The sequence below is a fragment of the Acomys minous genome (genome assembly GCF_964271855.1).
Source record: "Acomys minous genome assembly, chromosome: 1".
NCBI classification, from domain to species: domain Eukaryota; kingdom Metazoa; phylum Chordata; class Mammalia; order Rodentia; family Muridae; genus Acomys; species Acomys minous.
Window position 1 is genome coordinate 8115925 of NC_140483.1, and position 20968 is coordinate 8136892.

At 43.4% G+C, this 20968-nt stretch overlaps 1 protein-coding gene across 4 annotated transcripts in view; it reads right to left on the reverse strand.

Annotated features, from left to right (window-relative positions):
- GPATCH2 (G-patch domain containing 2) overlaps window positions 1-20968 on the reverse strand; it is a 130759-nt gene that overhangs the window by 17683 nt on the left and 92108 nt on the right. For all 4 annotated transcript variants that reach the window (XM_084783294.1, XM_084783296.1, XM_084783295.1 and 1 more), the window contains exons 7-8: window positions 12552-12591; window positions 6725-6795 (exon numbers count right to left, since the gene is read on the reverse strand). In XM_084783294.1, coding sequence (XP_084639420.1) covers window positions 6725-6795; window positions 12552-12591 — 111 coding nt within the window. The remainder of the gene's footprint in view (window positions 1-6724; window positions 6796-12551; window positions 12592-20968) is intronic.

Consider the following 20968-nt stretch of genomic DNA (forward strand, 5'->3'; position numbering starts at 1 on the left):
CAAATATGGAATGCATACATTCTAATTAAAGTGAACATGTGACTATTTTCTATTAGTTTGGCCATGCACACAGAAGAGTGAATGGAGAGCACGGTGAGAGGCTTTTCTCCTCTCAGAAAGGCCGAGCAAACTTGTTCATGACAAACAGTCTTACCCGAGTTTGGGAAGAAAGGTTATAAAGGACGATAACGCTTTAAAGTGAGTCATTCTCTGGATATATATCAACCAGCATAAAAATATGATTTAAAAATATGGCGTTAAATAATTACAACTCCAATATGACAAGGATAGGTCTGTTTGAAATGCTAAATACGCTAAGAGGACGGTATCTCCTTTGACATAGGGAGCGTACCATTTGGCTTTGCTGATATATGGACTGTTCGTCGATGCCTCTGTGCAAGGCAATGTTTTACACACACGCACACACACACACACATACAGTCCACATCCTTATGCAGTCTCTAATGAGCAGTCCTCCTCCAATTTATTAACAGCTGCTCAGAGATGTAGTCGTTAATACTTTCATTTATTTTTGGCAAAGCTGCAAAATGACTAATAGTTTTGTATTTGTTGCAAATTAGGTTTCCTTTCCAAACAACAAATGACAGCGTGGGGAAGACTGAGCACTCAATCCTGAACATCTTGGAATCTTTAGAGGACCGAGTAAGGAGCAGCTGCAATGCTGTGGCACGTATGACACTGCAATGACAAGCATCACCGTGTGGCGATGAGTGCACTGCAGTGGTGTAAACACGGATGCTCTTTCTGTTTTGATGGGAGGTGGCAGACACGAATGAGGTAAGAACCCCCGCCTACAGAATAAGAACACGTGACAGGATCTACTGCTTCTGAAATTAAACAACTGTCTTCTATTTTAACAGATTTTTGTTTTAATCTACTAACTAGGCAAGAGGATAGCAAAACCCCATCACTTTCTCCTGATACTATGAATAGATAATGTAAGAAATTAGAGCAAGTAATGTGCAAATGTTATCGATTCGCGTGACACGAACTAAATGAAAATGTACTTTTAGGAATAAAATGAAAAGATATTATGGAGGCTAACAGGATTGAACACTATCAGCAATAAAATATTATTTCAAATAATACGTCAAAGTATTAGATAGTTTTGCCTGGGTACTTCTTACAAGTACCATGGCAAAACCCACACTTTCTAAGAATCTGGTAAGGAAGGAGAAAACTCCATCTCACCACAAAAGCCTCCAGGGTTGAAGGGAAACATCTTGACATGGTGGGGATAACCGAGCTGCGCTGCCACAAGCTCTCATGTTGGTACATGGGTTCTCACGGCGGCAAACACCAGGCCTCAGAGTAAAACTCTGAGGAGACCAATCTTCCCAGGATGACATGTGACTGACTGTCAGGCATCCCTTCATGCCTGTGAAACTGCCTTTCAACCTGGGAGGGTGACACTCAACTTCCTGATGTCGCTCAGTTGGGAAAATACTTAACTGTAACTTTAAAGGGAGGGATGGTATGGGCAAAGACATCCAATCATAAGAAGGAAAGCTGTTGCCTGAAGGCTGAAATATAAGACCAGACATGCAGGGCCTTCCTCCACTGGCCCTGCACTGATACAGGCCCCTCCACTTGGCAGATAACTACAAAAGGTACTTGGGGCAGAAACGTTCCTAGACGAGGAAAGATTGGCTGAACCATCCTCTGGAAACAGGATATCTTTTGAGACTTTGATGCAACTGAACACATGTCCCCGAGGAATGTAACCTTGGGTGGCTGCCTCTTAGGATCCCTCAGCTGTGACTCAAGTGTGATGTGGGAGTCTATTTGTCTCAGGCATCTTTCCTGAGCCGCGGGGGATCAGCTCAAAATGAATGCTGCTTCTTTTGTGTCTTGCTGTCCATTTACAAGCAATAAACTGCTTCATATAACGCTGTGAAGATGTTCTGTCTCACTGGACATGGGTAAGTGGTACCCAGGCTAGATAAGTGTGAACCCAGGCACACACTCTGGAATAGGCCAAGCATAATGTAGACACTGATCCTATGGCTTCTTAAATTCACACAGGAGTTGGGCTGGTGGTGTCTGCCCGTGATGTGGCACTTTGGAGGCTAAAACAAAATGGTTCTGAGATCTCAAACAGCCTCAGCAACTTGCTGAGATCTTAACACAAAATAACAGTACAAAAGTCCTCAGGTGCAATGTTCACAGATTGAGTTTTGTTCTCACTTCAACAGACAGATTACTCAACAAACATTACGTCTGTTAGTTATCAATATCAGAAAGTGGTACGTTGTTCTAAAAGTAACAATTAAATGTGCTTTTATTTAAGTATGTTTTCAAAGTTTCATTTTCTTGAGTGTCTACTTATATTTTGAAAGATTTTGAGGTATGTAAAAATGATCAAATGGCAAAAACTCTGATACTCATTAAACATTAGACAAAAAAATACAACTAAGATGAAAATTCATGGTAGGAAGTGGACAGAAACCCTGAGCCAGTGGGCTGAATGAATGGAAGACAAAAGTCTCCAGTGAGCCTGGGAGACCACCTAGCGTCTGAGCTACTGTCTCAGTGTGGAGACTGTTACACCCAGGAACTTGAGGCTGGCCTGGGCAACAGCGTGACTGTCTCAAAAACAAACTAACAACCCTCTCTACCCCAAAGGAAAACCGGACTCTGATGTTATGCCATCTGACACAGTGAATGAGAAGAATCCACAAGACACAGAGCCTCATGGAGGACCAATGGAGGGGTATGAGCTACAGTCTGTGTAGGGCAGACCCTGAGAATCACATCCAATGAGCAGCTAAGGGTGATGCTGTGAGGAAACATGTCACTCTCGCCGTCCGGACATGTCGGCTTTGTGACGATAGGGTGCCCAGAGAATACCAGGAAGCAACAACCTGTCAGGCTGACGAGAGGAACAGTATCAACAATATGACTTTCAGTGTAAGTACTAATGCAGCTGCTGTTACTTTAGTAACAGCCATGGGGTATGACAGGGTGGCAAACGGTGACAGCACTGAGGCAAGGTAAGAGATCCAGAAGTCCTGTAACAGGACAGTTCATAGAACACAGTAGAAACATTCTCACAGAAATGACTGAAGCTGTTCTGATGCTTGAGGGCTCAAATCCCAGCATTAACGATGCTGAAGCAGGGAGACAGATAGATCATTGTGAGTTCAAGGCTAGCCTACGCTGCAGTGTGGGATCCCCTCTCAAAAGCAAACAAGTTAAGTGCCTGGATTATTAAAACGTGGTGTGTTTAAAGGAAACCTTAAATATTGCCTCTTTCATCTCTTTGTATGTTAAGATTTAGCACTTTCTCACGCTGTGGGGGAGACAATACTACTATACTCATTAATTTAGAGAGCACAGATTATTGCAGGGAGTGAGGCAAAGAGAGATGTAGGAACATCAAGGAGACACCCAGAAACCTACCACCGAAATGTCCTGCAGGCAGCAGCACTGGCAAATATATGATTAAAACTCTCTACAAAGATTCTTAAAACTCCCCCAAGGGGCCCAGTGTGAGTTGTGCTACACTCCACAGGCCAAAACTGTAACTTCACAGCACTTAGCTATGTGTTCAGAGCATCTTTGAACACTGCCACTTTAAGAGTGTGCCCCAGTCAAACACTTCAGCACCTCAGCCTTGACTCACTAAAGCAGACCACCTGTGCAGTTAGGCTTCTGTACTTGCTTGGGATATTTTGGGAGTAAATGGTCCCACAACGCAATGACTCACTCGATGCATGATAGCTCTGTTCTCTAGCCTTTATGTTTTTCCCTAAGTTGAAAAAGGCAAGTGCAGTCACTCATCCAAAAGGGTTAAGAAAAGTCAAGATAATATTAAAATACTAAGAAAGAAAATGGGTTTCAGGAGAGGAATGTAGAATAATATATATGAATTGAAAGGTGAAAAACTTTCATGTTGTACTCAAATAGATTTAGAAGAAAATTTAAGCTTCAATCTTCCCTTATATTTATTTTCACCTTTCCAAGTTGCCCTGTGCTAACCCAGCCTGTGACATTAGAATGACAACAATATACAGCGCAGCCCCTAATCAGGACAAAGCATAAATATGGGATGATCCTTAAAAAGAGCAGTCTGGAGATAAGAGCGCAGAAGTTTAAAAAAAAGTCATTTGAAGATTTAGGTTATAATACTGAGAAAATTGCCCCACAGTGTTCCAAGAAGACAGTTTATGTTTGTATTTATACCTGTTGTGTAGATAAGACAATTGTGTGCTTCTAACCCAGACATGTCATGTACGCATGGAGAGAGACAGGATGGGGGAGGGGAAGGGAGGAAAGGAGGGGCTTAAAGATTGAGACCCCAGTAACTAATAGCGGGGGAGAGAAATGCAGTCTCCAGGAATGGGAGGACGTGGAGGGAGTGGACATGAAAACCCTGAGGCAGAGGCCTCCAAGCCAGAGTACAACTCTCAGGGAAACCGGCCAGCATGAGAAAAGCACGAAGAGACTTGAGAAATAAAACATCTCCCAGATTTAACAAGCAACTTTCTTTCCCATAGAGCTCAAGGTGAAATAATGCCATGGGACCCAGGGAAGAGGACTCTGGGAAACAGGTAAGGGTAGTCTTGTGGGTGCCAACGAGCAACAACCTAAGGCTGCTGTACGTGCCACCCATCAGGTCAGGCGGACAGTAAGAACCGAACTGAAAACAGCCAGCCAAGAAGGATACCGCCAGGACAAGTAAGCAGAAGGAGTTACAACTCAGGGGAAGATTATTGATGAATTAGGACTAAGAAACAGGAAATAAAGCAAATGGCAAGCAGTACCACCATCTCTGTGAGTGAAAACGATACACAAGTGGGTAGCAGCCACATGTATAGTTTCTTAATGAAAACCCATATTTATTCAGTCTGGGAGGAAGAGATAAAGAACCAGACACCAGTATGTGTGGGGGTGGGGAGAATCATAGAAAAAAAAAGTCAATATGTAATATTAATTGAAAACTCTAAGAAGTGGTCATGTGACCATGAAACACTACTGCACAGGTTCTAATAGCAAAAGAAATACCTAAGAGTTTAATTGTTTGGAGACTGAATCCAGAGAACAGAAAAAGATAATGGGCCTTTCCGCATGTTGATGTTTTTACAAAGGATTTAATACTCTGTGTATTTTCAACATTATTGAAAAAATACAATTCAACAAGCATGTAAGAAACATGCAGGTAAAAAAAAAATGGCAATGACAATGTGAGAGTCACAGCAGCCAGTGCTTGAATCCTTACAGACACTCGGGAACTCATTCATCCAGCCTGTAGAACAACGCTGTAGATACATTTTATACAGGGGAAAGGAGAAAACCTCAACATTTTGCTCAGAATCATCCAATGAGGGAAAAACAACGGGACACAGCCAGGCATGCTAATTCCAAAACAATCAGGTGAGTGGACCCATTCCCTAGGCTCAACTGTCAACCCACTCTGCAGCTATTCTTAGCGACAGCTGCGGACAGGCATGGCGCCAGGCATGCTGCGGTACAGTAACGCAAAGGCATTGCACTCATGAGGCTTAGAGACAAGGGACAGAGATGGGAAGACACATGAAGTGCAACAGAGGTCAGTGTGTGATGACAGTACAGTGTGATCACTTCCTACAGTAAGCAGAGATATGAAGAAAACGGGGAGCCCTCCAGCTCCCACCTCCTTTCTGCGCCTCCCCACTTACTGTATTTTGAGTAGTGCTATGTAGGGATGGACCTCAGGGCCCTATTATATTAAAGAGATGCTAATGATGGGCTACACACCAAGCCCTCTAGACACACTCAAGCCAAGTCTTTTTATTCACTCCAGTTGGGCCTACCTGGTCTTCCTATGTGGTCTTGGAAGGAACGGTTCTCAGGGGCTGATAAGGTCTCACTTTGCACTTGTTCCTCCACAGACTGAGGTTTAGGTTTCTGAGAAATGCTTATTAAGCCCAAGGTATGATGGGTAATTTTGCCTCATCCAGAACAGGAAGACTGAAGGAGAAGACTCTTCCTGAGCACTCTGGCCAACTGTACAAAGCTGGCTCCTCCTAGTCTTAACGGTTGCACTAGTTTCCTTTCCTGATGTGCTAAGCACTCCAGCAAAAACAACCTGAAGGGAATGGGGTTTGTCTGGATCACAAGTCCAGGTCACAGTCCGCCAGTCCTGACAGATCAAGGCTGTAGGAACCTGAAGCAACGCATCACATTATATCCACAGCCCAGAGCAAGGAGAACGCATTAGTTACAAGTGCAAGCCTGTGCTCAATTCAGTTTCTTATTTTTCATAGAGTTGAGGTTCTAAGCCCAAGGACTGGTACTGTCCGTTTGCGGCTGGGCCTTGCTGTATCAGTTAACATAATCAAGACAACCACCATGCCCACAGGCCGGCGGCTCTGTTGCCAGAGTCTACACTCTGCCATGTTGAGCTAGCAAGAAAAATCCTCACCAGGCGCAAATTTGTAAACATACTGTCAAAAGCAAACTGCAGAAAATCCTCTACATTGAAAAGAAGATAAAACAGACAACTTAGGTAACTTAGGATGAATAAGACGCTAAATGCATTTTTTCTTTTGCGAAAAAAACTATTTCCTTAAATTTCATCAGCTTTAATCAAAATGGTATCTCTGTACTCGTCACTGGGAACGCTGAAATGGGTCCTGATAAACACTGCACAATTCACAGGTTTCTTGGTTGTACAGAATGGCCTGAGCCCATGTGAACGCAGAGCATGCTAAGCGCTTACCTGCTGGCTGTTTTCACGGAGCAGTTTTTCTTGTGTCCTCTTTCCGCTCGGCTATCTCTCAGAAGCTGGTGCTATACGAAGTGTCAAGGCAAAGTGTAGAAACAAAAACATTTTAGTTACATTATTTTGCAGTGAGTAAATAAAATTTTGTAGTTGAAGGGACTCTGGTTACATGACTTTCTTGCCACTCTCTCTGCTAATGATGTCACTGTCATTGGTGTAAAAATGCCAGTTAAGGGTGTCAAGCAAGGGGGCCACCTGTCCTTAGCAGCTGCAGCGACTGATCTCGCCACCCGCCCTGTTAGCACATGGCATGGCGAGGCACGACTTAGGCTCAGGTGTGTCCACTACTTCTGTAGCTGCAATAACGCCTGTCTAAAGCGCTGACTGTCAGGCTCAGCTGCCACAGCTTTGAGCTGATATGAAAGAGCTGATACTGTTTCCTATGTAGGGAACAGCCTGCCACAGCAGAAAACACACTAGAAGTGCTCTCTAACAATTACGGCCTTGGAGACAAGTCTGCCTACCTACCTATCTATATCTGCATCTCTCTCTCTCTCTCTCTCTCTCTCTCTCTCTCTCTCTATATATATATATATATATATATATATGTGTGTGTGTGTGTGTGTGTGTGTGTGTAACACACACACACACACACACACACACACATGTGTACTTCCTCCAAATGTTTAGACATCTGTGCCCCTTCATATTTGCTTTACCCTAATTAACTGGAAGTAAAGTAGATGAGAAAACAACAACAACAACAACAAAAAACCCCAAAACCAGCCAATACTTTATGTGTCCAATCAAAGTTTAATTTACATAATTTACTTTTATACATAATCACTACAGATATGCAAGGCTACACCATATCAGAAATCAAGCAGAGCAGAGAAATAAGTTTTATAGGTACCAACAGAGGACAGCCTTGTGCACCAGCAAACCCTCAAGCCACTTTGTTTCAGTGACAGTGTCACTGAACAGAAACTGTAACCTTGGACATTGTCCTTCCTTTTCTCAGGTGTGGTCCCCACCTGGCAGGCAGGGACCCGTGACACTGAGCTGTCAGGCTGTGGTGGTAAAATGAAGCAGAGAAGTGCTTAGCAATGTGGGACTGGAACCTGGAAGTGGAGAGAGCACGGCCTGCGTGCTGCCGCTGTGACGTGGGTGCACGTCAGGAACTCGGCTGGCAGCGTGGGCTGACTGGCGCAGGGTACCAGTAACTGTGATGAAGGCTGAGCATTCTGAACAGTTCCACACCACCACTGAGGACTGGGTGCTAATCTGCCACGTTCTGGACAGCCCAGACCTTAGTTCAGTCCCAGTATCCAGGGATGTCTTAGCTACTAAAATTCCTCTTAAGCCTCTACTTATTTCTACCCAGATCACCAGCAGCCTGCTCTAGTCTGTTGTTTTCTAACCTGCACAGCCTCCTAGGTGGTCTCCCTGTCTGCAGCCTTGCTCTGATCCAAGCCACTCTGAGCTGTACTCAAAATGAACTTTCTTAAATGAATCTATTTTATTATACCTGAAATAAATATCAAAATCTTGTGTCAGGCTATCAGGCCCTTCAGAGTTCGATTACCTCTCTACATGAACGAGCTGCTGTGCTCCCTCCTACCCCGGCTAATCCCGACTTCCACATAGCCCAGCCACACCGAACACTTTACTTGGGACATGGACTCTGCCCTTGCTCACACGGGCTCTTCGATTCAGTTTTTTCAGTTTATCTCCAGGGCTTAGATTCTTCTGAAACATTTCCAGTATTCAGTAAATATTTGTTGAATGAGCGAACAAATGAGGCAACGAAATCGAGCACGAGATCTGGTATATGATACGTAGCTGAAGCTATAGCTCATTATTGCTATTTATAGAAAATAGTGACCATTTATCTTAAGTCCATTAATCTGAAAGGGTTTCAATTTAGAAACACTTTATACCATGAACACTAAATTGGTTCTGAAAATAAGAAAAAAAAATTAATTGCTTGGCATTTCTAAGTTTAGTGCCTTCATGTCTATTTATAAACCAACATTTGTGACACAGACAGCTCAAGGTGAGATGACAAAATACCTCCCCACCCCTCATTATCTTAGATTCATGGTAGTTAACTTTTCTCATTTTAATATAAAAATTACTGAAACTATTTTCCTGGTGTTGGTGTTAGAACAGTTCAAACACTTATAAACAGTGTAAGAAGCAGTAAGAAAAAGTTCTACAACTTAGGTTCGACAGTGCAATCATAGTGACAGGCTGTATCAGTTGATCTGGGCGGTTTTCAGCCTACTGTCTGATAACTCCTTTGACGACAAAGGAGAAGATACTGATTCTGAGCTTTGTTCTACCTCTTCTGAGCAGATCCATGTAATAAATTATCCTAAAATTTATGGCTTTGATGAGTAGTGTATAAAAAAGACAAATTCTGCAATGAGGCAGTTCATACACATAAAGACTCCATAATGAAACTATCTCAGTTTACCAAGAAAATCACAAATCAAGGTCAACAATGATTTTGAAATGAAGTTCAGATAGAAAAGATTTAAATGCCTGAGCCATGAGCAAGTCAATGCATGATGCCCAATGTGTGGGAATGCCAGACTGGTCTAGAGAGCCTGGAAATCCGCTTGTGTCTAAAGACTGTCTAGGAAAAGGCAGCAGGCTGCAAGCTCGTGGTGAGGGCAGCTGCAGCTGCAAGGGCTACTCTCTCGCCCAGAGAGCGCTCAGTTCTTAGCAGGCACTGTGCTGCGCTGTGGCACTTCCATCAGGGTTACAGCAAGGTCTCTCTAGGGTCATGACTCAACAACAGCACCTTGGCTAAGAATTGAGCTTCTGCATACAGTGCGAGTGCTGCTCCCCTTCAGGCTTTCCGATTGGGGGACTTAAGGCAAACAGAGGTGCATTACAGCAAAGCCCCTGATTAGCCACCTACTGCAGGTGTACATTAGAAAATGGCTTGTGTGAGGGCAGGACAATGCAACAAATAAAACCCTGGTACCCAAGCTTAGAGCTGACTCAACCAGGAAGACAAAGGAGGGCAACTTGTAGCTCATGGCTTCAATGTGTACAGAATGGGAGTAAGAATTTCTGAGCTATTCATGTCCCCACGTGACTATTAAGTCCCAGATCAGAAGGAAGAGGTGTGTTCCTCTTTGCTGCTGCTACAGACAAAGTATGGCTGGTCCGAAGTGTCTTGGCTGACACACGCCCACTCAGGAACCCCTGAATATCTGAAAAGCCATTTCAAGTCTCCTCAGACTTGGTCTTTTGCTGTTCTCAACACTAAAGATAGAATGGAGTGATAGCTAAACCATGATCAATGACTTGTTAAGGCACTTGTAAACTCAGTCAAAATGTCAAGCCGTAAGATGTCCAAGGAGGCAAAGCCTCAGATTGTAAACATTCGTGCATACACAGACACACATGTGCAGAGACACAGAAGCACGCACACACAAATACATAGACATACATACACACATAGACATAGACACCCACAAACACATAGGGACACACAGATGTCCCCTCTTTCTGTCACCTGAGTGATTGCTGCTTACCTACACAGTTACCAGCAGTCACTGCCTTCATGCTCAGACCACAAGTGTCTAAGTGGGGAACTGATGTTGCTTTCTACAAATACCTTTTCCTGTAAAAGTACCGAGTATCTGACAGACGGCAAGATGACAGGGAAGTTACAGCCAGGTGTGACATAATCATGCTATATAGCATGCAGCAGAGCGAGATGGAGCAATAAGGAACAGAAAGGGATGGGAAGGTGGGGCCGGCAGTGAGGGGAGGATTTCAAAGGAATCGGGTCAATACTATTGGTATTTTATGGGCGACTGCATCGCAAATCATTCAGTCAGCATTCCGTGGAGAATCCTATGGTCCTTCTGTTCACTGTGCCACGGTAAGGTCTACATTAGAACCAAGAAATGACTATACTTCACAATGTAAACGCTTTGTATGTGCCTGTCCACCACCGAGTAACTGGTCCTGACTGTCTGTCCATGTACTTGTTGAGAACTATTTTGACACGCAGACCGACACTTTCCATGCTTTGGCAGTCACGCGCAGACACACGCTGAGGGGTAAAGGCAAGTGTCCTAAGTGAACAACCCTATTCAGACGATACTGTCCTGTGCTCACACTTTAAAGAGTTGTTGTTCTAGTCCTTTTGAATTCAATGCCTTTGTACCTATGTGGCCGCAGGAAGAGTGTCTATTGCTTTCTTGTTTTTTTTTTTTTTTTTTTTTTTTTTTTGTTTTTTTTTTTTTTTTTTTGTTTTTTTTTTTTTTTTTTTTTTTGAGACAGGGTCTCTCTGTGTAGCCGTGGCTGTCCTGGACTCGCTTTGTAGACCAGGCTGGCCTCGAACTCACAGCGATCCGCCTGCCTCTGCCTCCCGAGTGCTGGGATTAAAGGCGTGCGCCACCACGCCCGGCTGTGTCTATTGCTTTCAAGCTCAAGAAGGCTGTGATAGGCGAGTGAAGAAAAAGCATGCCGGTTAAGACAGCCTTGTTCAGGCAGGAGCTACACTGGTCAGAGCTTAATGAATCAAAGGTTTGGTATTAAAACACACACACACACACACACACACACACACACACACACACACACACACACACCAGAGTCACAAAACTGACTGGCTGATGAAGATCTTGGGACTAAAAGTCTGGAAGAAACTAGCTTCGTACTTCCTCTAAGAATACGGTTCAGTATTAAAGAATTTAGTGTTGGAGTCTACCTAGAAAACCAGCTATCACAAATGAAACTGGTAGTTGCATTACTAATAACATCCAGTCAAGACAAAAATGTGAACTGCACACCAAAGTTGAAGCAAAAAGCCAAACTAAAAATTGGTCAAAAGAATTATGAAACTTCTCTTTAGAAGCCATGAGTGACCAATCCACCTGAGCCTGCATGCCATGCACGTCTCCTCACACAGCCACCCCTCAGACAGTGCTTTCCTTGTGGACCACATGACCAAAGCATAGTTTTATCACTCAAAAGAGCAAAAGCCCTCACAAGGAGGCAAGCAGTCCACTGTAAGCTTTCAGATTTATCACAATCTAACTTGTAAATGATCTTAGCACATTTTAGAGAAAATTAGCACACTCAGGAGCAAGGTCAGTGGAAGTGAACGTGCAACCCCTGCCAGTCCAGCTGCTCCCCACCCACATAGCTTAGAACACTCACCTAGAAATACATCCCATCTTAGAAGAAATGACTGCCTCCTCCTAACCTCAATACAACAACCTGCGCTGCCTGATCTCACGTGGTTTTGTTTTGCTTTTTTAAAGATTTATTTCTTATTTATACAGTATTCTGCCCACGTGTGAGTCAGCATGCCAGAAGAGGGCACCAGATCTCATTAGAAGTGGTTATGAGCCACCATGTGGTTGCTGGGAATTGAACTCAGGACCTCTGGAAGAACAGACGGTGCTCTTAACCTCCAGCCCACGTGGTTTTAATTTACTTATTGACTTGGATTTCTAAGACAGTTCTCCTGCCAACCAGGCCAGCCCTGCAGGCTAGCCTCACTGCATAGACGAGGATGCAGAACTCCTGGTCCTTTCGGCTTCATATCCCAAGCACTGGATTACATACAGGCATGTGCCACCACACCCAGGATTTCCTAGTCAAGTCTGACATGTGACCCACTCCACAGAGGTCACCTGTGTGTCTCAAGACAGTGGCAGTGGGAGGAATCTTAGATGTTTGCTGAGGTCATTATTAAGTCCCAACACAATTAACTCCATTTAAATTAATTTTCTCTCTATATATACTAACTATCCAAGGGAGACAGACATGGAAGGAGACGGTTCCTTACCTGGCCGTGCTCTGTCCTAGCCCCAGGGCTAAACCAGTGGCTGTGGAGAGAAAAAGAGTTGTGAGCTGGTCCCTTCCCAGAAGCGCTTGCTCTCCCATGAACAGTCAGCATATGCTTTAAGGAATTTGTTCACACTAGCAACAGAACCTTAAATATGCTTTATTTTAATGGATATTTCATGTAATTCTAGACTTACACCAATTTTGACAGGAATGTAAGAGTGCTCATAACCCAGTAATTTTCAATTTAATAAGCAAACGGAGTTAGAATTACATTTCCATTTAATTATGTTAACATAAACTGCTGGGACTGTGTTCATTTTACAAATCAATTCTGGTTATAAAATCTACAAATGCTATCATTTGCTGCAACTTAATTATAGCACCATTATGCCAAATTATGACCTTTTGATTATTGGAGTTATTTTAAAAGAGTTGAAAATACAAGAATATCCCATTCTGCAGCTCTGCCCTCAGGACCGAAACAAAAAATCCCAGGTATGAACCCTAGACCACTCACAACGGTCCTTTGGGTATGCTCCTTTCACAGCTACAGCCATCAAAAATCTGGACAAGAACAAGTCCTACAGCAGTGAAGACACAGTTGCTGCAGTCAAAACTTGTTCTGCCACTAAGCAGAACTCTTCATAGACTCTTCACAGATTCTCAGCACACCTGTCAGCTGGAGTTCTTACTAGCTACACAACTAGTGCTCTAGGAGCATACAGCGAGAGTCCAGAATGTCAGTGCAGAGGGGAAGACAGTCACAGTTACAGGAGATACTAGTCACTCTGTGTGCCATTTAGTATTCCAAGAAACATCAGCATCTTTATGCACTACAGCCTCTTTAGAAACACCAAACAGACCGCCCAGCCTCACGAAAACCCTCTTGAAAACGTGGACACGAGGACCACAGTATGCGATCAGCACACCACGCTACAGACGGGCAGGGAAGACGGATCCTGACTGGCAGCTGGGGTCTGCCCGAGACCACTATGCATTCTCTAGCTTCTGGGGCAGCCGGCTGGGAGCGAGCAGCCCCCACAGGTCAAGGACTGCCTACATCTCCTGTAGCACTTCTCCAGGTCAAGGCTGGTGGTGTTCCCTACAAGGCAGATGCCATGCTCCTATGAGAACAGCCACTTAACCGGAGTGAGTGGCCTAACACTGGATCAGCTACCAGTTGAAAGCAAGCTTTCATCCAGTGCCCCACTGGCAGCTAGACCAGCAGCTAAACCAAGCTGTATTACCCAAGAACAAGGCATAGTGGTGGCACATAGATGACTTTCTATGTTAATGACTGAGTTCCTAGTATCATACATTTAAATTTATTCTTTTATATTATAATTTACTCAGGTTACATCCTGATTTTTATCCCCTCCCTTGTGTCTTCCCATTCCCACCCTCACTCCCTCTTCCTCCCCATTCCCCTCCCCTAGACCCCTGACAGAAAGGGACCTACTCTCCCACCATATGACCACAGCCTATCAGGTCTCATCCGGGTAGCATGCCTCCCTTTCCTCTGTGTCCTGCCGGGCCTCCTCAGCAAGGGGAAGTGATCAAATTGGGGGCCACCAGAGATCATGTCAGAGGCAGTCCCCACTCTCCCCTTGGTCCAGATCCGCCAGCCTTGATGGTCTCCTTGTGGGGCTCATGACCCTCTGGGTCCTTCCCCCATTCTTCCTATACTAGCTCCTGATGCTCTCGACTTTAACCAGACAGTAAGTTAAGAGCAAGATATTCTAATGTGACTGCTTCCTGCCACATGTTCCTTCTCTTTTTCCATAGCTGGCACTGGCCTGGCTTCTTCTCTGCTGTGTTTTCCCCCATTCCCTTTAGCCTCCTTTAAATGAAGAGTCACATCTTTGTCACCATCAGCGATAAGGAGGGTGTGTGTGGGATGTCCCATGCCCACCCCATTTTAAGTGTTCAGCTTTTCTAGGGAACTTTGAGAGGTATGTAAGGGTTTTCTGTGTGCCTGCTGAATTTACACCCCTCCTATCTGCTGACTCGGTTGCTGCTCTTTGGGTTTGAAAACGAGTGGAAGCATCTACTATGCCCTCCACTCTCAATATGTTTTATTTTCTGCCTTCATAGGATTTGGGTAAGAGGATTAAAAATAGGTTTTCCAAGAGGCAAAAATCCTAATGGGAAGTTTGACCATTGAAGCCATCTGGGAGAAGTTTTAAAAACTTTGTTTGGAATTTAGGGTGTAGGGAAATGTGATTTGGCAGGGTCTGCAGGGGTCACTGGGGGATTTTCAGAGAGGTTCCAGCAGGTGGGGTGGGAGGGACTGAGATTATAATACACAGGTGGGTGAGAAAGAGGAGGAGGGGAAGTAAACAGGCTGAGGGGAAGGAAGGGGAATCCTGTAGGTGGGGGAAACTTAGAGGTTGAAAAGAGTGGGTGAGGAAGCCCTAGGAAAAGGAAACATGACAGATTAAAACACATGTGCTAGAGTCAACAGTGGACAAATGAAGTTTATTTCCTGTAATAAACAAGATTTAAGAAAGGGAGTAAAGGAAGGTGTGAGTGCCTATGCTCATCTGAACGAGTCTTAATGAACGAGAAAGCTGGCAGAATATTAGGAATCCAAATTTCCAGAGGCCAGGAATTCTGGATGGGTTTGCTCCAGAGTAACCAAGGAAGTACTTTTGTATTTGAGTAGCATGCCAGTGAAAGTCAGTGTCAAATGCTGGCATGTACCATTCATGCAAATCTCTCCGCAGTGCCAATGGTCTCAGGAGCACCCCACAAGCTAAATAGTTAACATTTAATCTCCAAACTCTCAGAGGCAGATGCAAGCAAAAAGACAGGCATATCTAGAAACAGAGCCTGCCCAGCACGGTTCTGCTTGGAGCAGACGTGTGCAGCTCCGCCTGCGCCTTTCTGCAGCAGTCTTGAGTACAGAGCAGGAGGGATTGTGTTTCAGGTCTCTGTAGATGCTGAGTACTACATAAATTCTTTCTCATGCTTCCATAATCCCCTCCTAAGCAAGGAGCTGAAAGCAGCTAGCAACAATGTACTGGACTTCACAGGCAGCCGACCGACCTTACTCCTGGGCAACACCACAAAACCAAAGCCAAGATTTTTGACTGAGGACACTAAAAATGTACTTTTATATACGAATTTTTAAAAATAAGTTTTTCTTTTTGGATATAAAAGAACAATTTTTTAAATAGTGAGTGCGTGTTTGTGTGTGTGTGTGTAATACAACCTAAATCGGTGTTGTTCAATATAAAAGCATTAGCTAGATATACCTATTTAAATTTAAAGGAATATTATTATATTCAGGCCCTTTGTTTAACAGTCACATTGCAGGCTTAAAGGTACACATGGTTTTAAGGGCCACCATTAAGCTCATTTCAGCTGTAGAATGTGTACTACTGAGAAAGATTTATTGGATAGCACTGGTACTCATGGGTTATTACTGAAAATCTAAATTAACACTGAAAACAATCTTCCACTGTGAACATCTTCCCTGTGAAGCATAAGTATTTTTTGTTTTGGTTTTCATAATGATGACGTACACAATAGAAGGGAAAAGCTGGGCATGGTGGCACACACCTGTAATCTCAGCACTCAAGAGACTAAGAAAGGAGAGTCATGAGATCAAGCCTAGGTGACTCAAGAATAATTTAAGAAGATAAAAAGGAGAAAAGAAACATGACAAACTCCTAGATCAGGTATAGAAATGAAAATTAAAGAAGGTGGTCCAGCATCAAGAGTCTACATGGCTAAGAACGTAGGCTTCTACAGCTGCCTTCAACGGCCGTGCAAAACCCCCACAATGGGGCTAACCTGTCACTATGGAAATTGACAGTGCTCAATCATTCCAAATGAACAAATTAAATAGCAAACTAAACTTCCAGCTGGGTTTTCAATATTCACAAAGAAAGACTCTTTACCCGTGTCTCAGGCCAGGCCTGCCCCCCTCCAGCCTCACCATGTGACAATCTGCTTTCATGCTCCTTTATGTCTTAGAATTCGTCCATATTCTTGAACACAGAACATGCTGTTTTGTTTGCTTGAAATGCTCTCTGCCCCCCACTCCATGTACTTCACAGAGATTTATTAGTCATTCTAGTTCAGTGTCCAACTAAAAATGTAGGAGTTAAGAGCCCTCATCTCAGTATCTAAGGATGCACATGTGCTATCATGTAATTGCACATGCATAGGCTTATCCACTGGCCACTGTCCAGGACCCATGCCTGACAGGTGAAGTATGTGAACAGCACGAGACAATGGCCATGTGTGTTTTGTTCTTGCTGTGTGTGTGCTGAGGTCATCCTAAGAGGCGTCCTGGGAGGAGTGCATAAGGCCATGACTTGGAAACGGCAGATAAGGCTTGATCAACCATAGCTGCCATGGTTGCTCCCTATGAAGATATCCCTCCTTCATTAAATTTTTCTATGATACAGAACTCTAAAATTATACACAGGAGAATCTTTAAAAGTTCTACTTTATTAAACTACTAATGAAAGTTCAATAATGTTTGCATGATAGGCTTGGGTACAGACTCTGGAACCTCGCAGGTGACTTCTGGCAAACATACATTTGGGGTCTAGGTTCCTTCCTTATCAACAAAAATAACACTGGGGACTGGCAAGATGCTCAGCAAGTCAAGTCCATGGTACAAAAGCTTGACTCTCTAAGTTCAACCTATGGAACCAACATAGAGTAGAAGAGAAGTGATTCCACAAAGTTGTCCTCTGACCTCCACGTGTGGGCCATGACACATGCACACACGCACCCCCCCCATCATCAACATACAATAAAAAAATAGTAAAGTAAAATTAAAGATCTTTCTGAGGACTGACAGGCTTAAACATAAATTCTCATCTCCCATGCATAAGGCATTAAAATCAATATTAATGTCCTTTGCCCGGCAGTATGCTGTGGTCCACAGTACCATGTGTGGTTCCATTCTGCAAGCTTTGGAACCTTCATCGTCCACAGAAGACTTAATACAATAGGAGCTCCCTATAGAATTCTCACAGGGCTTGCATGTCACAAAACACATCAGAGATACCTAAGATACCTGTTTCTTAATTGATTTTTGTTCAAGCAGAGTTACAGTGTGTGGCTCTGGAAAAGCCAAATGACCTATAAAATAGAGAAAGAACATCTGCTTCAGTCATTCAGAGAGAGGAAAGACATTGACATGTACACCTGAAAATGTTCTGAAGAAGCTGTTAAGATGCAAACTATGCATGGTGATGTTGAGGAACTTTCTAGCAGAGAGGGCACAGAGCTCTGTGAATACCTTACACTAGAGGCTGCCTCACTTACTCCATCCATAACTAAAATGGAGGCATATCAGCTCATGACTCAGCATGCTGACCATGATAAACAAAGGATGGAAATGATTCAGCATGTTGTACATACCTCAACCCACAGTTAAAGCCACTTCCTCCATAATGCAATAAATGCTAAATTTAAAAGTGAAAAAGTATTCCCAATGAACATAACCTTCAATCCAGACAAATCTTGCTTAAAGCAAGCTTGGTATTTACACAAAAGATAAAGTGAGTGAATATTTGCTTTATGAAGGAATTCATCATAAGACTGTACTGAGTTATCTGTGTGCATTGTTAAAAAGTTCATTCTACAGACAGCATTGGAAGTAGATATATTTTACATAAAATAAAAGCAGAATATGAATATAAATTTAAAATCATGTTTATCTCTTTAAGAGTAAGCATCCTGCAAGTACTTGAGAGAAGTCAGAGAGTAGCTAAGAGCCTGGAACACTTTGGTTTTCGAGACAGGACCACGTTACGTTGCCTTGGCAGCTCAGACTAGTTTTGTGATCTCTGGCAGTCAATTCTCTTGCTTCAGTAGACACGTGTGCTAGCATACCTGGCTCTCCAATCATTTAATGAAAACAAATTTTATTTTATATTTTATTATATATAGATATAATTATATTTTATTTTATATTTCTATCAGGGAGTCATGTTAATTTTTACATTTTACTATTTTCATATTTAGAAAGGCAACAGCATGATAGCAGAGATAACTAAATTATATTTTTAAAGATTATTATATTATTATTATATTTTTAGTTTTGTTCATGTGAAGGCAGGTACTGACAGAAGCCAGAGGCATTGGATCCGTCAAACTGAAGTTAAAGGTGTGGTAAGAAGCTTCCCGACATGGTTACTGTGAATCGAACTCGGGTCTTCTGGAAGAACTACATGTGCTTTTAACCACTGAGCCATATCTTTAGCCATGCCTCAAACTTTACTATATGTAGTTAGATACTAACTTCACTGAGTTAGCTGGATTAAGGCTTGGCACAAAGCAAAGTGTTATTTTATTAATCTGATCACATCTCCTAACTACGTTACTCTTAGATTTTCCAGTGTGTGGTGTCCATGTTTACAGGATTCCATGTTGTAAGAGGTGTGTAGTAAGGCTGCGACCAGCAAATAGCAATCTGAATTTTGTTTTTTTATAATGGAAATTATCATGAAATGTTATTGTGTAGTGTTTATTTATTATTAAATATTATTATACTAAAATCATATTATTAAAATATTATTTTAAATATGTTTATTTATTTATTTGGCTACTGAAGTACTGGACTAAACCTAGGCTGCCCTGCATGGGCCGTGAGTGCTCTACCCCTGAGCTGCAGCCCACCCCTCATCTGTGCCTTCCTGACCAACGTCTACTCTCCTGCTCAGCAGACAGCGCTCTACACAGAGCATCCCGCTGCTGCTGATCTCTGACCCTAGGAAACCTTTCTCTTTTCCAGCTGGAGGCCCCAGGGCCTTCCCTGCCATGTCTACACAGCCTGGCAGGCACAGGGCTTTGGGCGCCGTGATCCTCTACTGCAGCAGTTCAAGACGCTCGCTCTGTTTACTCTATTTTAACTGTGACACTTGACAAGCACGATGATTTATTTTTCTATGCTTGTGTGGGTGATGCTTGAATGTGTGTGTGTGCTTGTAAGGTGCGGGCACAGGCTTGTGGACATCCTCACACATGTTCAGCACACACTTATCCCTGAATCATCTCCCCAGCCCCACAAGTTAAGTTGTTCTCAATAGTCTTCTGTATTTTTTGAGATTATAAACCAAACCAAACCAAACCTTAAAGTAAATAGCAAGATTCACTGCATAGACCAGTCTTGAACTTATAATCCTTCCATGTTAGCCTTCCCGAGTGCAGGGGCTGCAGTCATGCGCAGCAGGCCTAGCTTAAGCCAGGTGTCATCGAAGGGGAAGCACTGAAGGAATAAGAAGACACTAGTCATCACTTTACTATGGAGCGATAAGATACTTATAAGTTAATGATGGCTTTCTGTTTTCCTACAGGTTCCTAACTTTTAGGGTAAATCACGAGAAGATTACCTCATGTACTTCCTATACTCCTGTCTAAGCATCAGGAAGGGCTGTGTCATGACAACTCCCTCAAATGACAACAACACAACTTCCAGCTCAGTGACATTCTCCATGCAGTCCTGTTTTTTTTTTTTTTAAACTATCAAATATCATGAAAAAGAAATCCAAGATCTGACCGTCCCGCTCAATGACAGAAGACTAGAAAACCACGTGTGGAGAGAGGCAGTGAACAGAGAGTTCTAGAAGTGAGGTGCTTCACAAGGCAAGGGTGCTGTGCAGGTGCTAAAACCACTGAGAAGATGAGCATTGGGGACAAAAACTGCGAGCCTTAATCCTGCCCCCTGGTGGTCAGCTTGTACTGCCACACAAAGGAACTCTAAGCGATAGACTATAAAGGGCACAGGAACAGCAGGAAAAGCAGCAGGGACAGCAAGAGAAACCACCTGCAGTATCAACTACATGGCCACCAATACCATAGAGAAATGTTTGGCTGTGCCTGCAGCAGCCTGGGAGGGCACATGCCTCTAACAGTCTCAAAAGCCAGCTGCTCTTGCAAGGCGGAGCCCTGGAAGTCTCCTCTGGGAAAGGATAGAATATTCTGCATACTGTGTATGCTTGGAAGGACAGAACACGCAGATGGGGAAGAGTCGTGAACTGGGCACGACAAATTCTGTCAGTAGCTACTTACTGGACAGTATCTCCTTAGAGCCAGCAACTGTAGGGTTACTACAACTTATCTGAACCTGTACTATGCATCCTCTTTAAGCCATGACGACTGAGTTTTCTGATTCTTCTCAGTGGCCACAAAGGGGCTCTAGTGACAGCTTTGAGTTAGACCTGGGTCTTCCAGGCTGAGTGAGAACACATTTTTGTTTGTTTGTTCAGCCACCTACTCTGAAATTTTGACACAGCAGCCTAGAATGGGATGCAGATGATGAAGTGAGAAACAAAAGCAGTCTGCCTTACATAGTATCGTTAAGCTCTTCAAAGCGTTTTGACAGGTACAGTAGGAGTGGACTCAGCAGCAGTCCCAGGGCCACAGAGAACTCAGCAGCAGTCCCAGCCC